Source organism: Tenrec ecaudatus, chromosome 13 (genome assembly GCF_050624435.1).
Source record: "Tenrec ecaudatus isolate mTenEca1 chromosome 13, mTenEca1.hap1, whole genome shotgun sequence".
NCBI classification, from domain to species: Eukaryota; Metazoa; Chordata; class Mammalia; order Afrosoricida; family Tenrecidae; genus Tenrec; species Tenrec ecaudatus.
Genome location: NC_134542.1, coordinates 72,751,657 through 72,776,835, shown reverse-complemented (window position 1 = coordinate 72,776,835; position 25,179 = coordinate 72,751,657). Strand labels below are relative to the sequence as shown.

At 39.4% G+C, this 25,179-nt stretch overlaps 1 protein-coding gene across 6 annotated transcripts in view; it reads right to left on the bottom strand.

The window, feature by feature from the left end:
* LOC142423796 (sodium channel protein type 1 subunit alpha) overlaps positions 1 to 25,179 on the bottom strand; it is a 90,984-nt gene that overhangs the window by 30,003 nt on the left and 35,802 nt on the right. For all 6 annotated transcript variants that reach the window (XM_075528872.1, XM_075528873.1, XM_075528875.1 and 3 more), the window contains exons 14-16: positions 24,398 to 24,571; positions 23,033 to 23,389; positions 21,011 to 21,487 (exon numbers count right to left, since the gene is read on the bottom strand). In XM_075528872.1, the coding sequence (XP_075384987.1) occupies positions 21,011 to 21,487; positions 23,033 to 23,389; positions 24,398 to 24,571 (1,008 nt within the window). The remainder of the gene's footprint in view (positions 1 to 21,010; positions 21,488 to 23,032; positions 23,390 to 24,397; positions 24,572 to 25,179) is intronic.

The following is a 25,179-nucleotide window of genomic DNA, read 5'->3' as shown; positions in this document are numbered from 1 at the left end:
AGGGAATCCAGGACAGATAAACCCCTTGAGACTAATATTGAGAGTAGCCATACCAAGAGGGGAAGGGGAAGGTGGGGGGAGAAAAGGGGAACCAATCACATGACCTAGATATAACCCCTTCCCAGGGGATGGACAACAGACAAAGGGGAAAAGGGAGACATTAGACAGTGCAAGATATGAAAAAATAATAATACTTTACAAATTATCAAGGGTTCATGAGGAAGGTAGGGAGGGAAAAAATGAGAAGCTGATATCAAGGGCTCAAGTAGAAAGAAAATGCTTTGAAAACAATGATGGAAACATATGCACAAATGTGCTCGACACAATGGATGTATGTATGGATTGTGAAAGGAGTTGTATGAGCCCCCAATAAAATGATTTTTAAAATGTTTGCACAATCATATTCTCACTTACAATTTTATAATATCAATGGGGAACATATCTCTCTTCCTAGAATTCTCAGAAGATATACAGGAAAGATAGAAATTACCAATAAGCCCACTAAGATAGGAATGTATCTTGAAAGTTCCCTTTGAGAACAAGCACTGTCTTTAAAAATTTTAGTAATAGTAACTCATTCACTTCCAAATTAATATCTACTGAATATCGCTGGTGTGTAAGCTTTCATTATTAATTGACAAATATGAGACATACCTGGAACATTCAATTGAGTAGTTTTCCTCAAACCTAAGGTTATTGTAGAACATATAACATGTACTTTATAATACACATACTGACCAGCAATTAAATGTTACTGTAATGTTTTAAATAATGAAAAGGAAACATATTTTAAAATTATTAATTATAATTTCATATCAAAAGTTGATGTTTGGGGGAAATTTTCATCAAATTTCTTGCTCAAAAAGGATAGGTCTAGGATCATATATATTTACTTTCTTCCCTTACATTAGATTTGAATTTTAATTCATAATTACAAGTCACCACCATCAGGATTTCTGATGATATAGTAGCACTGCCTTATTTCTGATATGTAGATTCTAGATATATCATTGGTCATAAAAGTTACAAAATGATTTCTTATTGAAGACTAATTTTAACAGTCTAATAAATATTGGATTGCCTTGCATACTACACTCAAAAAGATTGAATGTTCAATATGTGGTACAGTAGCAAGTAGAATTTTAATCTACTTTTTTGGTCACATTTGGCACTGAAAATCTTTATATATATAATTTTATTGGGGGCTTGTACAGCTCTTATCACAATCCATGCATATATTCATTGTGCAGAACATTTGCTGCCAGCATTTTAACAACATTTTCTTTCTACTTGAGCCCTTGATATTAGCTCCTTATTTATCCGTCTCCATCCCCCACCCTTCCTCTCTCACGAACCCTTATAATTTGTAAATTATTTTTTCATGTCTTAAACTGACCAAAGTCTTCCTTCACCCACTTTTCTGTTGTCTATCCCCCAGGGAAGGGGTTCTATGTAGAGCATTGTGATTGGTTCCCCCTTCCTCCACTACCTTCTCCCTACCCTCCTGGTATCACTATTCTTATTATTGGTCTTGAGGGGTTTATCTGTCCTGGATTCCCTGTGTTGCCAGCTCTTATCTGTACCCATGTACATGTTCTGGTCTAGCTGGATTTGTAAAGTAATCTTTATGTTCCATTCAAGCATCCATATTGAATTAAACACATTCCCAGTAACAAGGTGTTTGTTTTATTCCCTCTGAAAAATACAGATTATCATCCAATGCTGAGATTGAGTAACAATCTCAACAAAGCATGCATAAAATAATCTGGACTTCTGAGGAAATTTTGAGATCTTACTCCAACATTAAATATAGATATTTAGCATTTGGCCCTAGGTGACAGAGTAAGATACGTCACTTTAACAACTTACGTAAAATCATAGAAATGACCTCATTGGTGTTACATATATCATGGAAAAAATTCATTCAGTATTTTATAAACAGGATAGTAATATTTTGTCTTTTTTGGGGGGGTCAGTATTCTTCCCCAGAAAGTCTTACATACATTCAGCGTAACTGTTCTTCACGTAACAGTAGATGAAACGGGAAGTTGACCCACTTTTACCAACATGGAATAAGAACCGAAGTCATCTGTCTTTCTGTGAATAAATGTGTGTAGACAGCTGCATTCAAAGGCAACAAATTCCTTTCCATGGCAGATTTTCATTACTATTCAGGTAACTGTTAGACCTAACCTCCATATATGGTGTCTAGTTTACATTAAGATTCAGAAAATGAGTTTCTTTGGAACAAAAGAAATTGGAATTACATACTTATCATTTTTTTACCACTTAAAAGTTTCATGGAGAGAATATTATGATTAAACTAACAAACAGGCATCTACAATTCACACTTGAATTAAAAAAAACAAACAAATAAACAACCCCCCCACATGTTGATACCATTAACTGGTCCTCAAATTTTATAGGATAGAAAAAGTATCCTCACCGGCAAAATTTCATCAGCAGCAAAAAGCTTTGTGTTAGCTGTAGACATATATTCTACTTAATTTTTATTTACAGTAATTCTGTCAGCCTAATGATATGCTTGCTATAAAGCAAATGCTATCATAGTAACTTAAGCAATAATAAAACCCTTTGGTATGGTATTAATTTAATTCACAGGGAAGTTTTAAAGAATATTTTATTTTATATTTGAAATAATTAAAATGTAACTTTAAATAACAAGATGCGTTATCTTTTTGTTTTAGAGTAGACTCAATCTTGTAACTCAAGGCTTGAGTTTTTTCTTTAGTTCTTTCAGTTTAAGAGTTAAGAGTGTTCTTATTTGATTTTTCTAACCCTGTCTTTGCAAATTCCATGATAAGATTTTACTTTGTCTAATCAAGTTGTTCTTTGAATTCTTTTTATAAAGTTCTACATTATATTTCTTTCATTTACCTTACCTACTCTATGATGAAGAGCAAGTTACAGAGTCTCTTCTGACATCCACTTTGAACTTTTCTTTCTTTCCTGTCTTTAATGACATTTTGTTTTCTTCATGAATAATATTCTTGATGACTTCCTACAGCTTCTCTGGTCTTCTGTCATTAGTGTTCAACACAGAAAACCTGCTCTTGAGATGTTTTAAAAATTCAGGTGGGATAGACTCAGGGTCATATATTGACTCTTGTGGACTTGTTTTAATATTCCTCAGCAGTCTAACTTCCATATGAGCAATTGATAATCAGTTCTGAAATTGATACTTGGCCTGGTTTTATCTACTGATTTGGAGCTTCTCTATCATCTCTGCTTACATATGTAATCAATTTTATTTCTGTGTATTCTCCCTGGAGAAGTTCATGTGTATTGTTGAAAAATGGAATTTTCTATGAACACGTCATTGGTCTTGCAAAATTCTATCATGAGGTCTCCAGCTTCATATATCTCACTAAGACCATATTTTACAACTGCTGTTCCTTACTTTTGTTGTCAATTTTTGCATTCAAAACATCAATAATTATTCATGCATTTTGAGTGCATGTTTGATCAAAATTTCAAACTGAAGACAGTGGAATTCTTGTATTCAATACTAGCTTTAGCAGTCGGTTGATAAATTTGAATAATGGTTGTGTTGATTGAATTTCCTGGAATTTAGAAAGATATCCCATCACACACAGCATTGTACTTCAAGCTACATCTTGAAATGTCATTTTTAAAAAAAAATACATACAATGCCATTCTTCTTGATGATGTCATTCTCAGCCATATGATTCGCTGTTTCAAAATGGCCAGTATCAGTCCTCTTCAGCTCACCAGCATCTAGGATATCAATCTTTATATGTTCACTTCATATTTTGAAACTTCCAACTTTCCTAGATTTACACTTCGTCATCTAGTCCAAGGTCCAATTATGAGTAGAATTTTCGCAGCTGTTTCTTCTCATTTTGAGTCATGCCCCTCTCAAATGAAGGCCCCCAGAGCTTTAATTCCACAGGTTGCATTCCTTCACGTCAGTGTGATCAATGTCACTTTGAGCAGGCAGCTCTTCCTCAGTCCTGTTTACAGTGCATTGTGACCAGAGGGCTCATCTGCCGGCACTATCTGACAATGTTCTGCTTCTATCCACTTTCACTAGGCCTTCAGCACCTGACAGTGTTTGCCGCTGTCCATAAGGTTTCAGCAGCAGATTCTTCCAAAGTGGACAGCCTATTCCTTCTCCATAGTCCATTCTTAGTCTGGAAGCTCCACTGAAACCTGTTCACCTTGGGCGACCCTGCTGGTATTTGAACCTATTCCTTTAACCAAATTCCTGGGACTCTGGTTAATTTCAATGTAATTTCTTTTTTAGTATGTAGACTCAAAACATTATCTTAAATCCTTATTTCAAACACAGATAATAATTTATATTCAAATTGACAAGTCTATTCCTGAAATATTTCTGCTCTCAGTCTTACCTTCAAAATTCCTGAAACCTCTTAGCTCATTAGTTGGCACGTCTCCTCTTGGAGTTACAGATTATACTAGTCACTTCTATTTGAGGCTCACTAGCTCTAGAACACAGTGGTCACCTGGCATCTGCTGGATGCCCAATAGCTATTTGGTCAATGAATGAATGATATCTGTGTCACATATTACTGTCAGATGAACCTTTAGTACCCAACTTCTAGCAAGATCTTATTCTATATTTCATGGAAATAATAGTTTGGAAAAATTTTTTAGTGTTTTCTCAAATTTGCTTGTAGTGGAAGAAAAGTAATGGCTCTCCCTTCTAAAGCTGTTTCAACGCCGTATCTGTGAAACTCTTTGGTTTATGGTAATCTCTTACCAAGTGAAAAAGATTTTGTATTTTAACTATGAAAACACTGGTGATGCCCTTTATGTGTCAAAATTGCTCAAATGCTTGGCTATTCTCTATTACATCTGTGCATTCCATCCATCACTTGAATTGTATGCTTATTAAAAATTAGTACGTCCATCAAAAATTTGTATAATAAAGAAAAAGGTATTGTTTTTCTTCCTGTCAGTTTATGCCATGTGCATGATTATCATATTATGTACTTCAATGTAATTTTATATAATTTGATGAATATAAAAATAAAGTTAGCTGTTATATTCATAAAAACTAAGCTGGCATTGAATAAGCTTAATTCTCATCTGCCACAGATATACATATGAAAAAAATAACTTATAAAATTCAGTATGGATGAGATAATCACAAAAATAAGGGAATGAGATTTAAATTTCTAGAAGGATCTTAAATTTAGTTAGCTTTACAAATTTCAAGTTTTTTGTCCATCTTGCAGAAATTAAGCTGGAATCAAATGTGATGGATTATAGGTGTGGTTCATGCTAGAAAGATTATGCAAAGAGAGTGTTGTCATTCCAATCCATTACAATAGCAATTCACATAGTAACATTTTCCAGAAAAAAATTACTATAGATACTTTCTTTCTTAACCTGGGTCCTCAACCCACTAAAGAAATTTGACTCTCTAACCTAGTCTCAGCCCTGGTGACATACAGGTGACATGTTAGATTGCTAACCACAGTGTCAGAAACTCAAAACTACCAGCTGCTCCATGGAAGAAAGATGCGATGTTCTACTCCTGCAGTCCCCGAAACCCACAAGGGCCATTCTACCTGTCCTATAAGGTCCCTTTGAGCCACAATCAATTCAGTGGCAGAAGGTGACAACCTAGCCTCAGTTTTCTTATTTTTCAATACTCTGAGCAAGTTTAGGGAACTGCTCATTTGTTTCTTTTTCAAATCATGTTATTGGGGGCTCGTACAACTCTTATCACAACCCATACATACATCCATTGTGTCGAGCACATTTGTACATTCTTTGTTTTCTTAAAGGAAAAGAAAATAATCTGTAAGTGCCAATAATTGTGTTTACATTCAGCAGCAAGAAGATAAAGAATTTACACATGCTATCAAATACAATTCACAAATTATTCTTATATGATTTCATCAAAAGTTATAAGCATTAAAATTGAAAGTGAAATTTTAAAAAAAACATTGGAAAATGCCTAACATAACTATAGAGACCCAATTGGAAACCATGCCTTGAATTGTGTTCCTAACGGGGCACGTGTGACCAAGTCTCCAAACAACCATTGGCATCCCAGGCAACATGCTATAGACAACTTGGACACTGGACTCTGTTGTTCTGAGGTACATAGCACCCTTCATAGCCCACAGCAGAAGGACTGAAATTAGAAATCCCAGTAAATTGATAAGTAAATATCACCAAGGAACAGAAATACTTGCATGAACTTTAAGCTGAAATGCAGTAGTTGAAGAGGCAGCATCCCAAGATTAAGGAAATGGTCATTGGAGTTTGGATGAGTTCAGGTCTATCATTCTGAAGATGTCCAGTGAATGGAAACACAGAACCAACATATGTTTTCTGTTTTCATGCATGTATGTAACATGCGTTAGTCTAGCGGGGATGGTCACCCCCTCATAAATGAGTGTTATTGAAAGTATAGCCATATCTCCAACCCCCACGGCATGTATAATTAGTCAAGTTTGAAGATATATAAACTAATAATTCATGTATTGGAATCTAAAAAGAAGTCCTACACATGTATAAATCCCTTTGCTAAACAGTGCATTAGCATTCACTGAAATAATGCTGCTATCAGGAGAGTGCCTTCAGCCCCATGGGGAAGATCTACGACGTACTAAATACATTACAGCAGCGTCTTCAAAAGAAAACCAAGGACTTAAAGAAACAAAAATCATATGAGTGAATTTTGAGCTCTCCCTCGATAGTAGCCTTAATATAAGAACAATCAGTTCTTGTCACATGGCCCTCTCTGGTATTCTCCCTCACGAGATCACTGAAGACAGGGTGCATGCACAGCAAAATGTGAAGAAATCAGATGGTGCCCCGCTATCATATAAAATAGCGTGAGGGGTCTTAAAGTCTTGTCTCAAAATAAGAAGTCATCTAAATCAGGAGTCAGTTACATAGCACAGAAGCACATCACCCTGTCTCATCCAAGGATTACAAATGATCAGACCCAAATCTATAGGAAGGAACAGGATCAGTGGCTACTTTCTAAACATCAGGTTTGTGGAAAACTATCAATTATTGTGGTAACCCAACATCCATTTATAGGGTCGCTATGTGGATTACGTTCCAGATGAATCCACAATGCACATAGGCTAGGAAAGTTAACAAGCCTATTACCAGACAAAAAGTATTGTAAAGTGGATTTTGGCGGGTCGCATCTTCCCCTTTCTCAACTTCTCAGTGCTCACCAGACCTCCTTGACCAAGCAGAACCACTGCCCTTAAGCTGATTACAGCTCACTGTGATCCATAGTGACCCTCCACAGGGTTTCTGAGGCTGTCAGTCTTCACGGAGCAGATCTCCTCATCCGTCTGCTCTGGAGCAGCTGCGGGGTTTGCAGGATTGATTTTGCAGTGAGCAGTCTAGTGCGTACCAGCACCACTCTCCTCGAATCCCAACTCACTGCCACGGGGTTGATTCTGACTCACAGGCAACGGATAAGACAGTGTTGACCTATCTCTGTGAGTTTCCTACACTGTGACTTTTAAAGTGAACAGAAAACCCCGTCCTTCTCCCGAGACAACACCACAAGGGCCTCCTTTTGACTAAGGAAGGCGATAAAGAAAAGCTCAAGGTGGATATGGCTGTTGGGTCTGCAAATGCTGAGCAGCACAAATGGGCCTATGGCCAGCCAACCCTGTGCGCCTCTCTGGTCAAGAAAAAGAGAAGCAAAATAAGCAGCTGTTCTCAGCTTAGAAACAAAGAAACCGTCCAAACATAACTAGGTTTTAATGGTTCTGTTGGTTCTATGAGCAATGCTCATTTGACCACTCAACATCAATTAGGGCGACTGCAGTCCAAGACTTGGGCTATGCCCTGTCTCCTGAATCCAGTTCATCAGCATGGAGCATTATTTGTACTTTAAAAAAATGTTCCTTCTTCCTTTTTTTATTTATTGACCAAGTTAGAAAGTAAGCAGTGCATTTTGTGGCTATTGAAATATTAACTTATCTGCTACACGAGGGTTAATATTTCCTAGCACTCAGAATCCAGTTACGCTTTTTTCCAATAAAGTTTCCCTGTCATTTGCCTATTTTGTTACTGGAGTGTTAATGTTCTTGAATAGTTTTCACTCTTCCTTATACATATCACGGGTCACTTGAGCTTTGAAAATTCATCATCGTGTGTCAGATGTTGCTGTCAGGTGCTGTCAAGTAGATTCCAACTCACCAGGGCCCTATAGCACCTATGCACAACGCACAACAGAATGAACCACCACCCTCACAATTGTTCTTGTGTTCCAGTCCATGTTTGCATCTTGTCAATCAGTTTGTTGAGAACCTTCCTCTTTGGCAGGACCCCTCCACTTTACCAAACAAGATATCCTCTCCCAGGCAATGATCTCAACTGATAACATGTGAGATAAAGTTTATTGTGTCAACCTGGCTGATAAATGCATGTGGGATAACTGAAGGGCAGAGAGATAAATGGCTCAGTGAGCCTCGCCTTTCTTGTTCTCAGGTCTCTTTGTTTTCTGATGGTGTGGATGCCTTAGCCAGTTCCCTGCTTCAGCTGACAAGGCTCACTTCCTGCAAGACATTCCTGAGGAGAAGCCATATGGACCTACCCCAGTGCAACCCTGGGCGCTGGAGCAGCCATGGGGAGACCCCTGCCAGTGCTGAGATGCTTACACGTTCACTGATTCGGCTTTCCTCCTGCAGTCAACATCATTGCATGTGTTCTGTGAGATGGAGGAGGACTTTGTGGATTGGTGTAGGACATAGGGGTTAATGTTGGACTTGTGGGCTTGGAGAGCACTGGGTTGGGATGTTTTCTTGATGTGCACTTACCCTTTATATATAACTCTCTTATACATATGAGTTTCTGTGGATTTGTTTCTCTAATGTGCCCAGACTCACACAACATGTCCAAAACACATGAGACAAAATCTTACTATCTTTGCCTCTAAGGAGCATTCGGGCTGAACTTTTTCCCAAGACAGATTTGTTTGTTCGTTTGGCAGTCCATTCGTTTTCAATATTGTCCCCCAAGACTATAATTCAAATACTTCCATTTTTCTTTGTTCTTCCTCATCCAATGTCCAATTTTCACATGCATAAGAGTTCAATTGAAAATGCTAAGGCATGAGTCAGGTGTACTATCCCTGCTTGTCAACACTTTAGGGAGGTCTTGTGCAGCAGATTACCCAATGCAATGCATCACTTGATCTGGTGACCGCTGCTTTCATGAGCATTGATTATTAATCCACACAAGGGGAAATCCTAGATGTCAATCTTTGTTCTGTTTATGTAACCTATTGATCCAGTTAGGATTTTGCTTTTCTTTACATTGAGTTGTAATCCATACTGAGGGCTGCAATCTTTGGCCTTCATCGGCAAGTTCTTAAATTCTTCCTCATTTTCAGCAAGCAAGGTTGTGTCATCTGCATATTGCAGGGGTTTTTTTGGGGGTGGGGGTGGTGGTGGCAGGTAATTAATAAGCCTTCCTCCAACCTGTTTCTGCATTTTTCTTCATACAACTCAGCTTCTCTATTTTTCAACAAACAGACTGAATAAGTATGGTGAGAGACTATAACCCTGACACACACCTTTCCTTAATCCATGCATTATTCCTTTGTTCTATTCTCAAAACTGCCTCTTGATCCAGGTATAGCTTCCATATGAGCACAATGCAGTGTTCCGGAATTCATTCTTCCCAAACTATCCATAGTTTGTTATGATTCACACAGTCAAATGTTTTTGCATAGTCAATAAAACACATGTAAACATCATTCTGGTATTACCTACATTCAGCCAAGATCTATCTGACAACAGCAACGATATCACTTGTCCCAAGTCTTCTCCTGAATCTGGCCTGAACTGCTGTCAGCTCCGTGTCAATCTACTGCTACATTCTTTGTTGGCCCATCTTCAGCAAAATTTTACTCATATGTGATATTATGTAATAATGATACAGTTCTATAATTAGCACATTCTGTTGGGTCGCCTTTCTTTGGAATGGGCACACTATGGATCTTTTCCAGTCAGTTGACCAAGTAACTGACTTCCAATTACTTGGTATAGATAAATGCGTGTTTTGAGTGCTTAATTAGCTTGTTCAAATATCTCACTTGGTGTGCCATCAATCCCTGGAGCCTGGCTTTAACTAATTCTTTTGGTGTAACTTGGGTTTCTTCCTTCAGCATAATTGGTTTTCACTAGTATACTGCCTCTTGAAAGGGTCGAATGTAGTTCTTTTTGGTACAGTGATTCTGCATATTATTTCCATTTTCTTTGGATGCTTCCTGCATCATTCAATATGTAGAATCTTTCAATCTTGTAACTCAAGGCTTACATTTCTTTGAGTTCTTCCAGTTTAAGATACGTGGATCCTGTTCTTCCTTGCTGGTTTTCCAACTCTAGATCCTTGTACAGTTCCTTTTAGGATTTTTGTCTTCTTGAGCTGCCCTTTGAAATGTTCCATTTAACTCTTCGGCTCTGCTATTTCTTCCATTTGCCTTAGCTCTTCTCTGATTAAGAGTTCGTTTCAGTCTCTTTGACATACACTTTGTCCTTTCTTTCCTTTATATTTAATGACTTTTTGAGTTTTGTTACTATGGTGTTCTTTATGCTTCAATGCTGTCTGTAGGGTTTTCGGTGGTTAATTCCTCTGACATGGACAACCTATACCTTCTTCAGAGTATGTTCTTGGTCTGGAAGCTCTGCTGAAACCTCTTTACTTTGGGTGACCCTACTGGTATATGAAATGCCAAGAACATAGACTTCAGCACACAAGACATCACAGTATGACAAAATGACATACTCATAGTGGTTGTCAAATGTGCTGGTTCTAAAATTTTCTGTGTTCGAGAGAGAGGTGAGGGGGTGAGGGGAAGGAGGGGAAATAAATGAGCTGATACCAAGGGCTCAAGTAGAACGAAAATGTTTTGCAAATGACGATGGCGACAAATGTGCAAATGTGCTTGATACAATGGATGCATGTATGGATTGTGATACGAGCTGTATGAGCCCCCAATAAAATGATTAAAAAAATAAAAACAACTCCTGTGAAACAAATCCTTAGGAACTCCACAGTTGAAGATAGCACAAACTTATTGTCAGAAATACGGTCATTATGAGTCAGAACCCACTGACACTATACTCTGTGTATTTTATTAGGGTTTCTTTTCAAAGAACCACCTATGAAGCTAATCTTCTTTTCTCATTTAATAATTCAGTAACATATGTTTGTACTTATAGTCCTTTTGTCGTTCTTTTTTTAATTTCTCAAATTAAATATCTCATAGTGTTCTTTTGTTTTTTTCTGTACCACCTTTGTTAAATATGAAGCGATTCAGCATTGCTTGGTCACATCACAAACATTTTGACAAAGTACTTTTGTTTTCTAACTATTTATGTATTTTATTTACTGCTCAATTCAATATTTGATTGGGAGGATATTCCTTATTATTTTTTAAATAAATCTTTTTATTGGGGCTCATACAACTCTTATCACAATCCATACATACATCAATTGAGCAAAGCACCCTTATACATTTGTTGCACTCATCACTCCCAAAATTCGCCTTCCACTTGGGTTCCTGGAATCAGCTCGGTTTCCTTTTTTCCCCTTCTCCTCCTTCCCCGCTCCCTTAATAGTTTATAAATAATTATTTTATCTTATCTTGCACTGCCCGGCGTCTCCACTCACCCGCCTCCCCATTGCCCATCTCCCAGAGAGGAGGTTACACATAGATCTCCAAGATAGGTTCTCCCCTTCTATACCCCCTTCCCTCCTGGTGTCGCCACTCCCACCGCTGGTGTTGAGGGGTTCATCGTCCTAGATTCTCCGTGTTTCCAGATCCCCACTGCACCACTGTACATCCCCTGGTATAATCAGGTCCGCAAGATAGAATTGGGGACATGATAATTGGGAGGGGAGGAAGCGTTCAAGAACTAGAGGAAGGTTTTGAGTTTCATTGTTGCTACACTGAACCCTGAGTGACTCATCTCCTCCCCACTACCTCTCTGTAAGGGATGTCCAGCTGTCTACAGATGGGCATTGGGTCCCCATCACACACTCCCCCTCATTCACGGTGATGTGATTCCCCTCCCCCCTGCCTTTGTTGTTTGAGACCTGGTCTCCTCTGCCCTTCAAGATCACCCATGTTGGTGTGCTGCTTCCATGTGGGCTTTGTTGCTTCTGGGCTAGATGGCCGCTTGTTTGCTTTCAAGCCTTTAAGTCCCCAGACACTATATCTCTCAGTAGCCGGGCACCATCAACCTTCTTCACCACACTTGCTTATGCACACCTTCGTCTTCAGCATTTATGTGAGGACGGGGCTTATTATTATTTATTTAATAGGATAAATTTCATTTCTTCGCTGTTTATAATTTTTATCATTATTATAGGTATCATGGAATTAATTCTGACACACAACCTCATGTTACAGAGCTCCATGATTTTCTAGTCTGTATTCTTTTTAAGAAAGAATAGTTTCCTTGAGATTTTTATTATAAGTTTCTAGTTTTATTTTATTTCATCACATATTAACTGTCTGCTGCTTTGAACTGAGTTCAAAAACAATATGCCCAGTTAATTTTCCTTTTTGGCTCTTAAAATAAAATTTAAATTTCTATCCTGATTAGATGTACCCTTTTAGTTACACAATTTATGGGAACATGAACATATTTCTAAAAACCCACTTTAAAGTACATTCAGCCCTAAATTGGTCTTTCCCCCCTTAACTTCAGATGGACTAGTTCATTTGAAAATACATGAATTTTCACACATGACCATCATTTGCTAAATTGTACACTAAATGTTGTCATTGATACCTTTTTTGGTGGGCAGACTTTATAGGTGAGCTGATAGACTGCAAAGACCACGTTGTATCTAAGGCATCCACTTTGTACAGCAGGCAATTCAGTAACCACTTAATAATTACAACTCGGTTGAAAAGAGCATTATTTTTCTCCTCAGTGGATTGATGCAACATTGATTCCTCTTAAAACATGTTCTGTGCTATAGCAAATGGGCTGACCTTGAAGGTGACGCAGAACAAAGCAAAGCACAGACAACACTCCACAATATTTCATTCAGAGTAACCAATTAAACTGTCTTCCTTGCTCTCTGTGGCCTGGTCTTACGGTGTTTAAAATTTTATTTTAGGCTTGGTTTCTTATAGGGAGCTTACTAGGGCATAGGAATGAATACCGAGATATAACTCATAATATACTTATATATACAAAAGTAAATCTATGTAATTTAAGGGTAGAAATGAATATATATGTGTGTAAATATACATATATACACGGAGGTTTCACGAAGTTCATAAAAAATGGAACTAAAAGATAATGTTTATTTTTCCCACAAACTTTTTGAAGCCTCTTCGTGTGTGAATGTAAGAACTAAAGATTCAAATACTTATTCTAAAAGTTGGGCAAATCTACTTTTAAATCTCTTACCATTATAAAATTGTATACCTGTGTATATATAATATCTTAAATAATACATAAATGAGATGCACTTTAACCTCAAAGTATTAATATTTTAAAGATTAATATTTCATTGTGTACATTGTGCAATAGTAAATATTCCTAGTGCACACTATACATATTAAAAATTAAATGTCCTCTATTAAAGAATCTCCACAAAGCAGCAATACAATACCAAAGGAAATGAGTATACTGAGACTTAGCATTTCTTCACTGCGTCTGGAGAACTCAACTATTAACTCATAAGGCTGCACCTCATAAGGTTTGGTAAACTGTAAACTCAACAGCTATATTCAGCTCTTTCAGTATGTACATGTGGCTCTGAAGTAAAACTAAAAAAGAATTTAAAGGCTATTATTTAGATCCTGCTGATTTCATTTGTTTGTAAAAATAAATGTATGGCCCTCAAATAACTTTTAAATTGTTGCGAGAGACAGGAGTGACTCTTCGGTCTCAAAAGTTGGCTGGCCCCGGCGCTAGATGATCTGTCATGACCTGTATGTTGGAAGGTGTACAAATGGCGTAGGGGCGGCATCTGACCTCTTCTACCTATCCAAGAGGGGAGGAGAATCCAGATCATCTGTCCCAGCCACCCCAGGCAGATTCCTCCGAGGCAGGGATCACATGTGCCTTTGACCCAGTTCTGACACCAACCGTGCCCCCAAAGACAATCGCTTGTGATCATTTCTTGTAAGGACCATCGCTATCTTACAAGGAACAACACAAAACACGTGATCATTCAAGTTGAGGAAACACTCTGCCCATGGCTGTAACTAGTGCCTGGGGCCTCTCTGGCTTCTGCTCTGCTTGGGTTCTTTTAGTTCAACTGATTACTTCCCTAGAGGCACTGCACTTTGCCAGCGAGCCTTGGCTCCACACTTTCAGCTCTAACTCTCTGTGGTGACAAAGCTAGCTCCCCTTTGAGTAAGTGCTGGGGCACCCCACTCCACCAGCACACTTTCTGCCTGAAGGGACTGAGCAGCCCACCGCTACACCTCATGCCCTCAGTTCTGTGGCCACCATTTCTCTGTGCCTGCTTCTCACCCCCTCTGGTGTCGCAACTCTGTCTCCTACATTGAAGAACCTCCTACCAACAGGAAAAATAAGCCAGGAGCGTCCTTTACCTCTTACCCCTACAATGGATAGGCAAGCCTTTCCTCTGAAAGGGCATCTTTAATTTGAATTTCTACCCCCTAAACAAGTGAGAGGACAGCTTTCTGTTTGCTCAAGCCACACGCTTGCCACATTTCTGGAACAGCATCATCAGAAAACTGAGATAGTGGTAGAGGTTGAAGAGGGTTTTAGCAAGTAGAACCTGCAGGACTGGACAACACATTAGAGGAGAGTGGTTGAAATTTAGGAGCAAGAGTTTGAAATGTGTTTCCGGCTCCTCTTAGTTATTCGGGCAGGAAGACCAGATGTCTGGGAACAGTGCTGGATGAAGTTTTGGAAGACGGAGGTGACAGCTTTCAGACTTAGCAAGGACTGCAAATGACTAAGTAGGATGAAGTCACAGAACCTTTGCAAGAAAGAGAAGTGAAAGCCAGATGAAAATTTTTTCTAAGTACCTGATATTAGAAAATGAGGGACAGTAAGTTTATATTTTAAAGAAAACTAGCAGTTAACGCTTGGAAACAATTTAGAAAGACCAGGGTGAAATGAGATCAAAGGAAAAATCTTTGCAACTTTTAAAAACTGACTCCATGTTTAGGACTGGCACACCCTGATGGGGTATGCGGGATTCTGGGAAGCTCGCAGAAAGCAGGTGATAAGGAGATGCAGGGGAGACAGCTATGGGTAGATCCTTCACCTTGAGGCTGAGAGCCCGACATAAAATGAAAGCAGGTGCCATACACACCCAGACCTTAGAGCCATCTCTCAAACCCCAGCTGACCCAGATTTATTATCTGGTGTTTTACTATGGGAAAAACTGTATGTTCATGAATTTGAATGTATGCAAAAGTCTTGGTGCATATCTTCAAGGGTAAGTAAAAAAAAATACTGGTATAAAACCAGTGAGACCTTTATGAAGCAAAAATATCAAAACAGAAAGCTATCATTTCTTCACATCACCTCCACCAAAGCCTATACACTTCTGAAGATGGTGTTTCTTATCCCTGTAATCCTTCCTTTCAGATTCGGCTCTCCTCCCTTTGCCTTATGTCAAATGGGAGTTAGGGCATCCTCAAAGGGCTCGGATTATGTTTCCAAATCATCCTTTTCAATGTTCTCTGGGTCTTGGCAACTTAAAGAAGTACTGCAGAGGCAAGAGCAGGACTGTATGATGGAGGAGGCAAGGCGTCTCGCTGCAGTCTGTGTAGGACTGCCCTTGAACGATGGGCAGATGAATTGCTGTGATGCCCAACGTCTTCAGAGGGACTCTGGACTAGTATCAGACAATGGACTTGAGTTGGACTGGGCTGGGATATTGTTTCGTTATATAATTACTTCTTGAAATTCAGCTCTTCTTATACAGAAAAAGGAAAAATGTCTTTGCTGCAACATTCCTGGCATTGTTCTCATCAATGAAGCTTCCAATTATTTAAAAACATCTTCCTTATAAGTTCCCGTCGTCATCCTGCATATTGTGAGACCTCTTTGGGCTCTCAAAGCATAGTCACCATAAATGTCTGAGCTAGTCTGCCTGCCTTGAATTTAACTGATTCAGCAGATCCCTTTGGACGCCACTGTGTTGATTAGACTCCACCCCCACCCCCCCACCCCCACCAAGAGCAATCCAAGGAGGCCAAGGCAAAGGTATTACTGAAAGGACTTGTCTGTCGCTATGATCACAGAAACATACTCAAACACATATTGTTTGGAATAAACCCATGCATGTCTTAAATGAAATCTAAGTAGCAAGACTTTGTGACTTATCTTCATATTTTGATTCCAAAGTAATCATCAAGGACTTTCTGGTATATTTACTGGGAAAATTCTGGGTGTATTGTAGTTAATGAAACTGACATAATTGCTGCCTTCATGTACATTTTTAAACTGCCATTGTGAACATAGGTCTTTAAAACCTCCTGTGGTAGCGTAAACTTAGTCTGCTGACATTCTGCATTACGCATCTTGGTTAAAAAAATGTCATGTTCTCCTTAACCTGTATTGAAGATAAAATTATGAAATGGCAAAACATCAACTGGGCAGGAAGTAACTTTTTAACATAGGTAGTATGGTTGAGAGAACAAATTGAAACCTATAAATACTCATGCATTGCACATTTATGCATTCATTCCATAACTATTTTGGACTGCAGATTTAAAGTTAGTAAGACCTGGTTTCTCTGGCCTCAAAGACCTCCCACATTGAAGATGCAATGACAGAAATTCTCCCAAAGAACGGAAAGACACTTTGAGGAAGCACCAAACCCAGAAGAGGATGTTCTTTACACAGAACTTTGGACCTCCACAATCTAGGAGAATAAGAACTTTGTAATTAGAATATTGATTGTGGTGTTAGGAATGACCTGCCCACCCAGGTCAGTGTGGAGTGCAGAGCATCCGCCTGAAGAATAGCCCAGGACAGGGAAGTGAACTTCTAGAATAAAGACACTTCTGACCACTCCATTTACTTATATCCCTAAAACGGGAGATTGGTCATTAAGACTAGCTCTACAGTTGGCATCTGTAATCAATTAGTAAATAACAGAGTCATTAATTTAAAAGCTCTACCAAAGAGAATACACTTTCAGAAATCACGAAGAAGTTATCTTAGTGTGGCGTGGAGGTCAGGAGCTTGGACGGTAGCTGAATGACTATATTCCTATGTGAGTGAATTCAGCAAGGTCATACACTCATCATGTTCGATTTCCTCATCTCTAAGATGATCACAGTGCCCACCTCAGAGTGTGAACACTGCAAAGTTCAAACGGTGCGCAGATTATGGTGAGCACTTCACACGTGGAAAGTCTGATTCACACGACTTCACCAGGTTGCAGCCATGGGCTCAAACTGAGCAGCAACTGTGAGGCTGGTGTAGGAGCCAGGTAGTATTGGGTGCTGGGGTACATGTGGTGGCTGTGAGTTGAAACCAACTCGATGGTACTTCCAAGAGCAACAAATAAGGTGAACCCGAATGACATTGTCACTTAACATTGGGTGGCCCACTCGGGGTTTGGTGTTTGTTTTATTTCAGTAGTGCATTGTTTTTATTCCATACTTTTAATACCTTTGTCAACTTTTAAAGTATGGATTAAAGCAGAATCAATATGGTAAGCCTGTTTTCCAGCAAAGTGCTTTTAAATCCACAAGCATTCCTCTAAGCACCGTAGGAAACTGGGTGAGCTACAGAGCAGTCTGCCCGTAGTGGGGGTAGAACTGTCACACTCTTACTCTGGTACAAGGAGGCTTCAGAAAAATGTCTCTTATTTCCCCACACACTTTTCGAAGGCCTCTCATTGCTATACTAACCAACCCAACATCAAACAAACTTCTATTGAGCACCTGTTAAGTATCCATCAATATGGAAGGTCCTTCAGTGGATTAGACATTCTATCAAATTTGAACCTTAGCCCAAAAAACTACTTTCTAATTGGAGAGAGATGATTTAATATCATCTCTTTGAGAAACCTCACCAGTTTTGGTCAGTTTACAAAGCTCTTCAAAATCCATTTTAACCATCATCCTTTGTTACAGACTTTCAGTAAGAACTCACATTTCTAGCTGGTCCAATAGTCCTGATATCCAATGAGCCAAGATACTTTGTAGAGTTATTGAAAACAAATGTTTAGCATATCTGAATGCACTTATGAGAACTATTAGAATTTAAACGTGACCCAGGCTTTTCTGCATTTTGGAGCTGTCATAGATTGAATTATGTATGCCCCAATCCCTCCCCAAATATAAGAAAACTTAGCTGAACAATGATGCTCAGTGGCTTGCTAATTATGCAGTGATGAAATCTGGAAGTTATGTAATGGTGTACGCATCCCCCGTGAAGTGGTCTGATGTGATCAGCCAATCAGTTGTAAGTGGGCTAGAGTTGGGTGCAACACCTGGACTCAGTTCACAGACCTGATCTGATTTGGGGAGCTCTCCTGGAATGTGTCACCGGCTCTTTTATAAGAGATAAAAGGACAGAGAAAGAAGCAGAGCGAAAGGGACAGAGAAAGAAGAAGCTGACCTGGAGTGAGCCCGTTGGGCCTAGGGGCCCCTACACCGCGAACCCCGCAGAACCAAGAGACAGAGAAAGAAAGCCTTTCCCTAATGTCAATGTTTTAAGTCAAACCTCTAGTCTTCTAAACTGTGAGAGAATAAATTGCTATTTGTCCAGGACATCTATTTGGGTATTTCTGTTATAGCAGCCCTAGATAACCAAAAAAGCCCTGCTGGCTTAGAGGTGACCGGTTGAGTTATAATCTTCAAGGTTGGCAGTTCAAAACCACTTGCCACTCTATGAGATAAAGAAGGACCTGTCTATTCCCATAAAGAGTTACAGTCTTGGAAATTTATTGGGACAGTTCTACTCTGTACAATAGGGTCACTGTGAATTAGCATTGACTCGATGGCAGTGAGTTTTAGGATAACTAAGACAAACTTTGGCACTGACAGGGTTGGGTGGTGCTTTAAACGATACCTAAAATATGGAGGAACTTTGGGGGTGGGAGAGTTTTAGATGACTAACGGTAAAAGACTGACTACAACACCAGGCTCAAGCATAGGAATAGCTGCGAGGATGGAGCAGCACAGGACGTTTTATTCTAGTGTGCAGAGGGTCGTTATGGATTAGAATCAACTCAAAGGCCCCTCATAACAGCAACAGTAAAAGGCTAAGGAGACCGAGTTGCATTGTGAACCAAACATCGGCTAACAGTCAGGTTAGAGTTCTATCTCACCGCTGCTCTTCAGGAGCATAAAGAAGCTGTCTGCTCCTGTAAACCCCCAAAGACTAGGAAACTCTAAAAAGTAGCTCCACTCTGTCTACACAGGGTTGCGTTGAGTCGGAATCTCCTTGATGGCAGTGGGTTGAGTTTGGTTTGGTTCACAGTAAAAGCCCAGAGGGCCTTGAAGCGATGGTTGATGGGATTATGGGCTTCAAAGGTAATTCTGGGGAAGGGCCAGTGGCAGCAAGCGCTATAGCTCCAGAGACTGCACATCTGTGCGAAAGCAGCTGCAGAGAAATGGTGAAGGGGAACACGAGACGAATCACAGAGAAGGAGACCAGAGTGCCTTCAGTCCGGAGGCTTTCTGGGGGAGCAGGGGCCTCTGGGCACTTAGTCTTGAGACACTTGACTGAGGAGGGCAGAGGCTGGGCTGCACCAAGAGGCCCCAGGGGTCAATAAGCCAAGGAACTAGGCAGAGGAAGCTGAGGAGGTAAGATAAGAAGCATAGCTATCCTCGTCTCAAAGGACAGGGCCATCTCGCTGGGCTTTCAAAGGGTGAAAACACCCCTGGTCTACTGGGTGTCAATGGGTGGGGCCACTGCCTCATAGGCTTCAGTCAGATCTTTACCAACTTGGTCTGGAGGGTAGGATGCCATTCATGAGTGCCATGGGACTTGGCCAGGTGATTGGGGTTGGTTTTGCTGCCCAAAGCTGAGGTGGCAGGGCTGTCCTACCCAAGGACCCGAGAAGGGGAGCTGCCAGGACTGGGGTGGGCTCGCCGCTCGGTTGGACTAGAATGGGACTACAAAAAGCTGGGGTAGTGGCGGTGTCATACTGTGGGCTTGGAGAGAGAAGCTGACTCTCCATCCAGAGTCAGGAGAGTCTGGCCAACCCAATACTCATGGGCCTAGTGAGTACACGCTAATTAGAGAGGCGATCCATGGAAGTTCAGCACAGTCAAAAGACAGAGAGAAAATGTCACGTAGTAATATTTGCCACTATGCAATGTACTCTGACAGTTGAGTACAATATATTTTATTCCAGGTTTAAGAATACTGACCCAATAAATTGGTTTTTCAACTCCTACTGTGTCACAATTCACAATTGGAGAAGCACTGCATTAGGTTCTCTCGAAAGTTTGTACTAATTTAACATTTAAAATGTCAGTTAATTCAGTACTCTAAAATATAAGATGTCCCAGGCATGAAGGAAGAGAACGACCCGATGTCTCAGTGGACATTCATTGTAATAACAGACCGGTGCTTGTTAGCTCAGTCATTAGCCTCCCCAGAACCCACTCCTCACACTGGAGGTTGACCTGCTTTATCCAGAATGTCATTTCAAAGAGTCAGGACATCTCTAAAGTGTTAGTGAAGTCTTAGCTCAATTCCTCAGTACTTATAGTGCCTTAAGTTAGTTTTCTTATATGATATGTTAATCTAATACATCCCTTCCCAGGTTGTCAAAAGGATTGAATCAAATGATGTTTGTTCACTCATTCATATACTATTTATTAAGTATCCATTACTACAGATGGGAAAACTGCATCTGTAACATATTATTCTTCAATTTATCAATAATCTTCTTATTGGTCTTAAATGGTTGGTTCCTCATGTAGTAAGATTCTATATGATGGTAAGAAAATTCTAGATTGAAAATGTAAAACCAGAAGTTCAAATAATACTATGCATGTACATATAGGTAAACATGCATAGAATCTTACCTCTTTGCTTTCTTCTAGATCCGATTCACTACTGAAGTCTTCTGTGTTTAAATTTTCAAAGTCAGACTCCCCAACAGCAATTGGTACCGTTACAGTAAGGCTAGGATTATTTATGAATGACATGTAATCACTTTCATCGATAATATATTTCTCAACGCTGCTGCCAGTTCCAATGCCACTTGTGGTCCCATTGACATCTTTAAGATAGTCAAGATCTTTCCCGATTTCTGTTGTGTGATTGGACATACAGTTCTTGTTGTTTAGGTCATCGAGTGGTTTAATCTCATCTAAAATCTTTTGTTTCCTCACGAAGGACTGTTGAATAAATTCATATATTTTTCTTTTCACATAGGCGACCCCTCTGTGCATCCTGTCCACCGCGATCTGGAGATTGTTCATTTCATTATCGTCATCAGTGGCGGCAAGGTTGTCTGCACTGAATGAGCTGAGGAGCAAGGCCAGAAAGAGGTTCAGGACCTGGAAAACCAACAAACAGGGTTAGAACTTCAGCTCAGAGAAATAGCGATTGAGATCACTGACTCCTCTGAATGAGGAAAGAAGCGAACAGCTTGACCTGCAGTTGAGAAGGCAGAACCAGAGCCCAGTAGTTAAGAGTTGGGCAATCTCAATGTGTGATCATGCTCAATGGCTTCATCCTTAGGAAAAGCTGTGGTTTCTGTTGGTCTCAAGTTCTTCAATGTATAAAATGAAGAAGTTAAAAGAGCTAGTTTTTGCTAAGTTCCAAATTGTTCCATATGATGCACACAAGTCTTGTGAATCCAAACACCCACTGCTTATGCGTCGAGTTGGACACAGAGACTAGATAGGCTTCTGAGACTGTCAGTCTTCCCAGGAACAGACAGCATTACCCTGCAGAGTGACTGGTGGATTTGAAGTGCTAACCTTGTGGGTTGCAGTCTCATGCTTATTGGACAGCACCACCAGAGAGCCTTTACAAGGTCTTACAGTTAAAAAATAACTACTGGTGTTTGTAATTATGCATTAAAATGCCTTATAGTTTCTTGTAAGGGGCCTGGTAGCACAGTGGGTTAAGCATTGAGCAGCTAACAGACAACCAGGTTGAAATCTATGAGCTGTTGAGTGGCAGAAAGTTGAAATTGTCTGCACCGATAGGATTTACAATCTCTGGCGTGCTCTAGGCAGTACTCGTCTGTCCTTAGGGTGGCTATGAGTTGGGATCCACTGGACAGCTTCCTTTTTGTTTAACAGAGATACTAAATTGATATTTATTGAAAATCAGTATAGATCCAAAAAAAGAATTGATGGTTTAATATCGATATTGACACTTCTTAATCTATGGTCTTTTTTATACTCAATGGCTAAGTAATTAGAACTGTATATAAAAATCCCTAATATTTCTATGAGATGAGTATATTGACATACTCTTTGGAATATGTTACACATCCCCACATTGTAAACATTAACTTTTCAAATTTAAGAGTGAGGATTGATCAATTAGTCCATTAGGCAGCATTAGCCATCTTTTGCTTTGCTTCAGAGACACTAGAGAATTGGCAAACCTAGGTTGGCTAACGCATCCACCACATGACATGGAGTGACAAGGAAGTGTCTAGAAGTGACAAGGAAATGGTCGACTCATTATGAACACTTAAAGGCACAATTTCTTAGTACTATTTTGACAAGTAGTTTGGATATTCTCCCTTTCTTGACTCTGATTTCATCAAACTCCAAGCATATCCTTCTATGAATAGTCTATGAGAGGTACTCAATTGAATGATCAATACTCCACTGGGGATCACACAATAAATGTAAAGCAATGATTGACACAATTCCGCTGAGTATAAAAATTGTAGAGTCACAGCTTCTAATACTATGTTATCAAAGAGTTGTATGAGTCCCCAATAAAATTATTTATAAAAAATTAAATAACAACTCAAGAAAAAAAGGTAGGAGTCTTTTAAAATGAACAATCGAATACTATCACCCTTCTATTATGTTTTTAATATATTCCTGAAATACATATATAACGTGGGTACATACCACCAGGTTCCCGATGACCATGACCATCATGAAGACAGTAAGGCACATGGCTTGGCCAGCGACCTCCATGCAGTCCCACATGGTCTCGATCCACTCCCCACACAGCACTCGGAACACGATGAGGAAGGAGTGGAAGAAGTCGTGCATGTGCCAGCGTGGGAGCTCACAGTCGCTGGAGATCTTGCAGACGCAATCTTTGTAGCTCTTACCGAAGAGCTGCATGCCGACCACGGCAAAAATGAAGACGATGATGGCCAAGACCAAGGTGAGGTTTCCCAGAGCCCCCACTGAGTTGCCAATGATCTTTATCAACATGTTCAGTGTGGGCCACGATTTTGCCAGCTTGAAAACTCGGAGCTGGAAAATAAAGAATTTAATGTGAATTACTATCTTGAAAGATATTAAATATATTACAGTTTACTAATAAATGATGAATAAAATTAAATCTCAAACATCATCTGCCTTGTTCTTATACCGTCTTGAGCTTGTGGCTAATTCTTTGTATCCCTTAGGAAGATTCTGGTCCTTTCATGTCTTATTCATGTAAATCAATCTTCCTGCATTTTTTAATGATTCTTTGCAATATAGCCATTCTTGGTTTTTGAAGGTGGTTTTAAGGTGGTTTTTGTTTTTTTACCAAACCTGACACTAATATTCAGATCTGAATCACAATGATTTCTGATGAAACAGAGTCATTTATAAACATGGTGCCAAGTAAGATCACAATGAAGCTGATATAATGAGCAAAAAATGCTGACTATTCACTGATGCTTTGGGGGAACATACATATATTAGATGCGTCTGCATTGATGAACCCAGAATCTTTCCCACGACTATAATTTTTTTCCAATTTGAAAGGACATCAGCATATGAATTCCTGGATATGTTTAGAAATTTCTTTCTTAATCTTGGGAAGGTGTTTATTTTTCAGAGGAAGAATTAGGGAAAGATTCTAAGTACACATTTTGCGTTAGGTTTTCATTCACCATTCCAAAGGACTGTGTATACTTCAAAGTAACTACTGAAAGCAATGCATTTATACTAAAATATTTACTTAAAACTAACTGTGATAATCCTTGTAAATGACAGTAAAAATAATAGCTTCATAATAGATTAAACAACATGATTATGTCATGTTCAATAAATGTTTTCCAGATTAAGTAGGAAATAATTTCTTCAGGTAGGGACAGTTTGTTTTCCAGATTAAGTAAGAATAATCTCTTCAGGTAGGGACAGTTTATGACAATGCCAATTTATACCAAATTTTTCTAAAAAGCATTAGTTGTGTAGTAAAATCTGTGACAATGCTAAATCCTGATTGCTGGAAAGGTTGTTGTTATGGTTTGGTTTTATTTTGTCTTTTACCAATCTGAATGAACGGAGGACGGATAGTCCTTCCACATCCGAAAGGCCAAGTTCCACCAGGCTGAGCGTCACTATGAAACCATCGAAGATATTCCAGCCTTCTTGGAAATAATAGTAAGGGTCCATGGCAATGACCTTGAGAAACATTTCTGCTGTGAAGATCCCAGTGAAGACCTGGAATGAAGACAACATTACTGTAACCCCATCACATAATGATAGAGTAGAAGGACATAGTACTTCCTCTAGGAAAAAAAGGCTTATGCGAGAATTTCTCATGATAATTTTGATTACTAACTTCCATTTGTATAGTAATGTATAGCTGGCAAAAGGCTCCTCGCAGAACCCCTCTTCAATGGGTAATCCAAGTACAGTACTTTAACTACCAGGTGAAGTCAAAATGAACTGGAGCTCCAGTTCATACATGGGTAGGGTTATTCCAAACAACATATGTTTAGACATGTCTCTGTGCTTAGTGGATGGCTGCAGACAAATTCTCCCTGTAATACACTTGTTTGGGTCAAAAAGAAGGTGGAGGTGGAGGAGGAAGGGGGAGAAGGAGAAAGAAGAAGATTCCAATGAAAACAATGGTTTCTACGGGGATCTGCTGGTCCAGTAAAATTCACAGCACAGAGGTCAACTCAGATGGTTTGGATAACTTTAAAAAATCCTAATAAGGTCATCTTGATAGATTTTGTAGAAAGACATTAGGAAGAAGTTTTTAAAAAAATAATTGCATTGGTGAGAAAAAGGCCAGGAAAGGATGCACCTGCGCATTCTTTGAG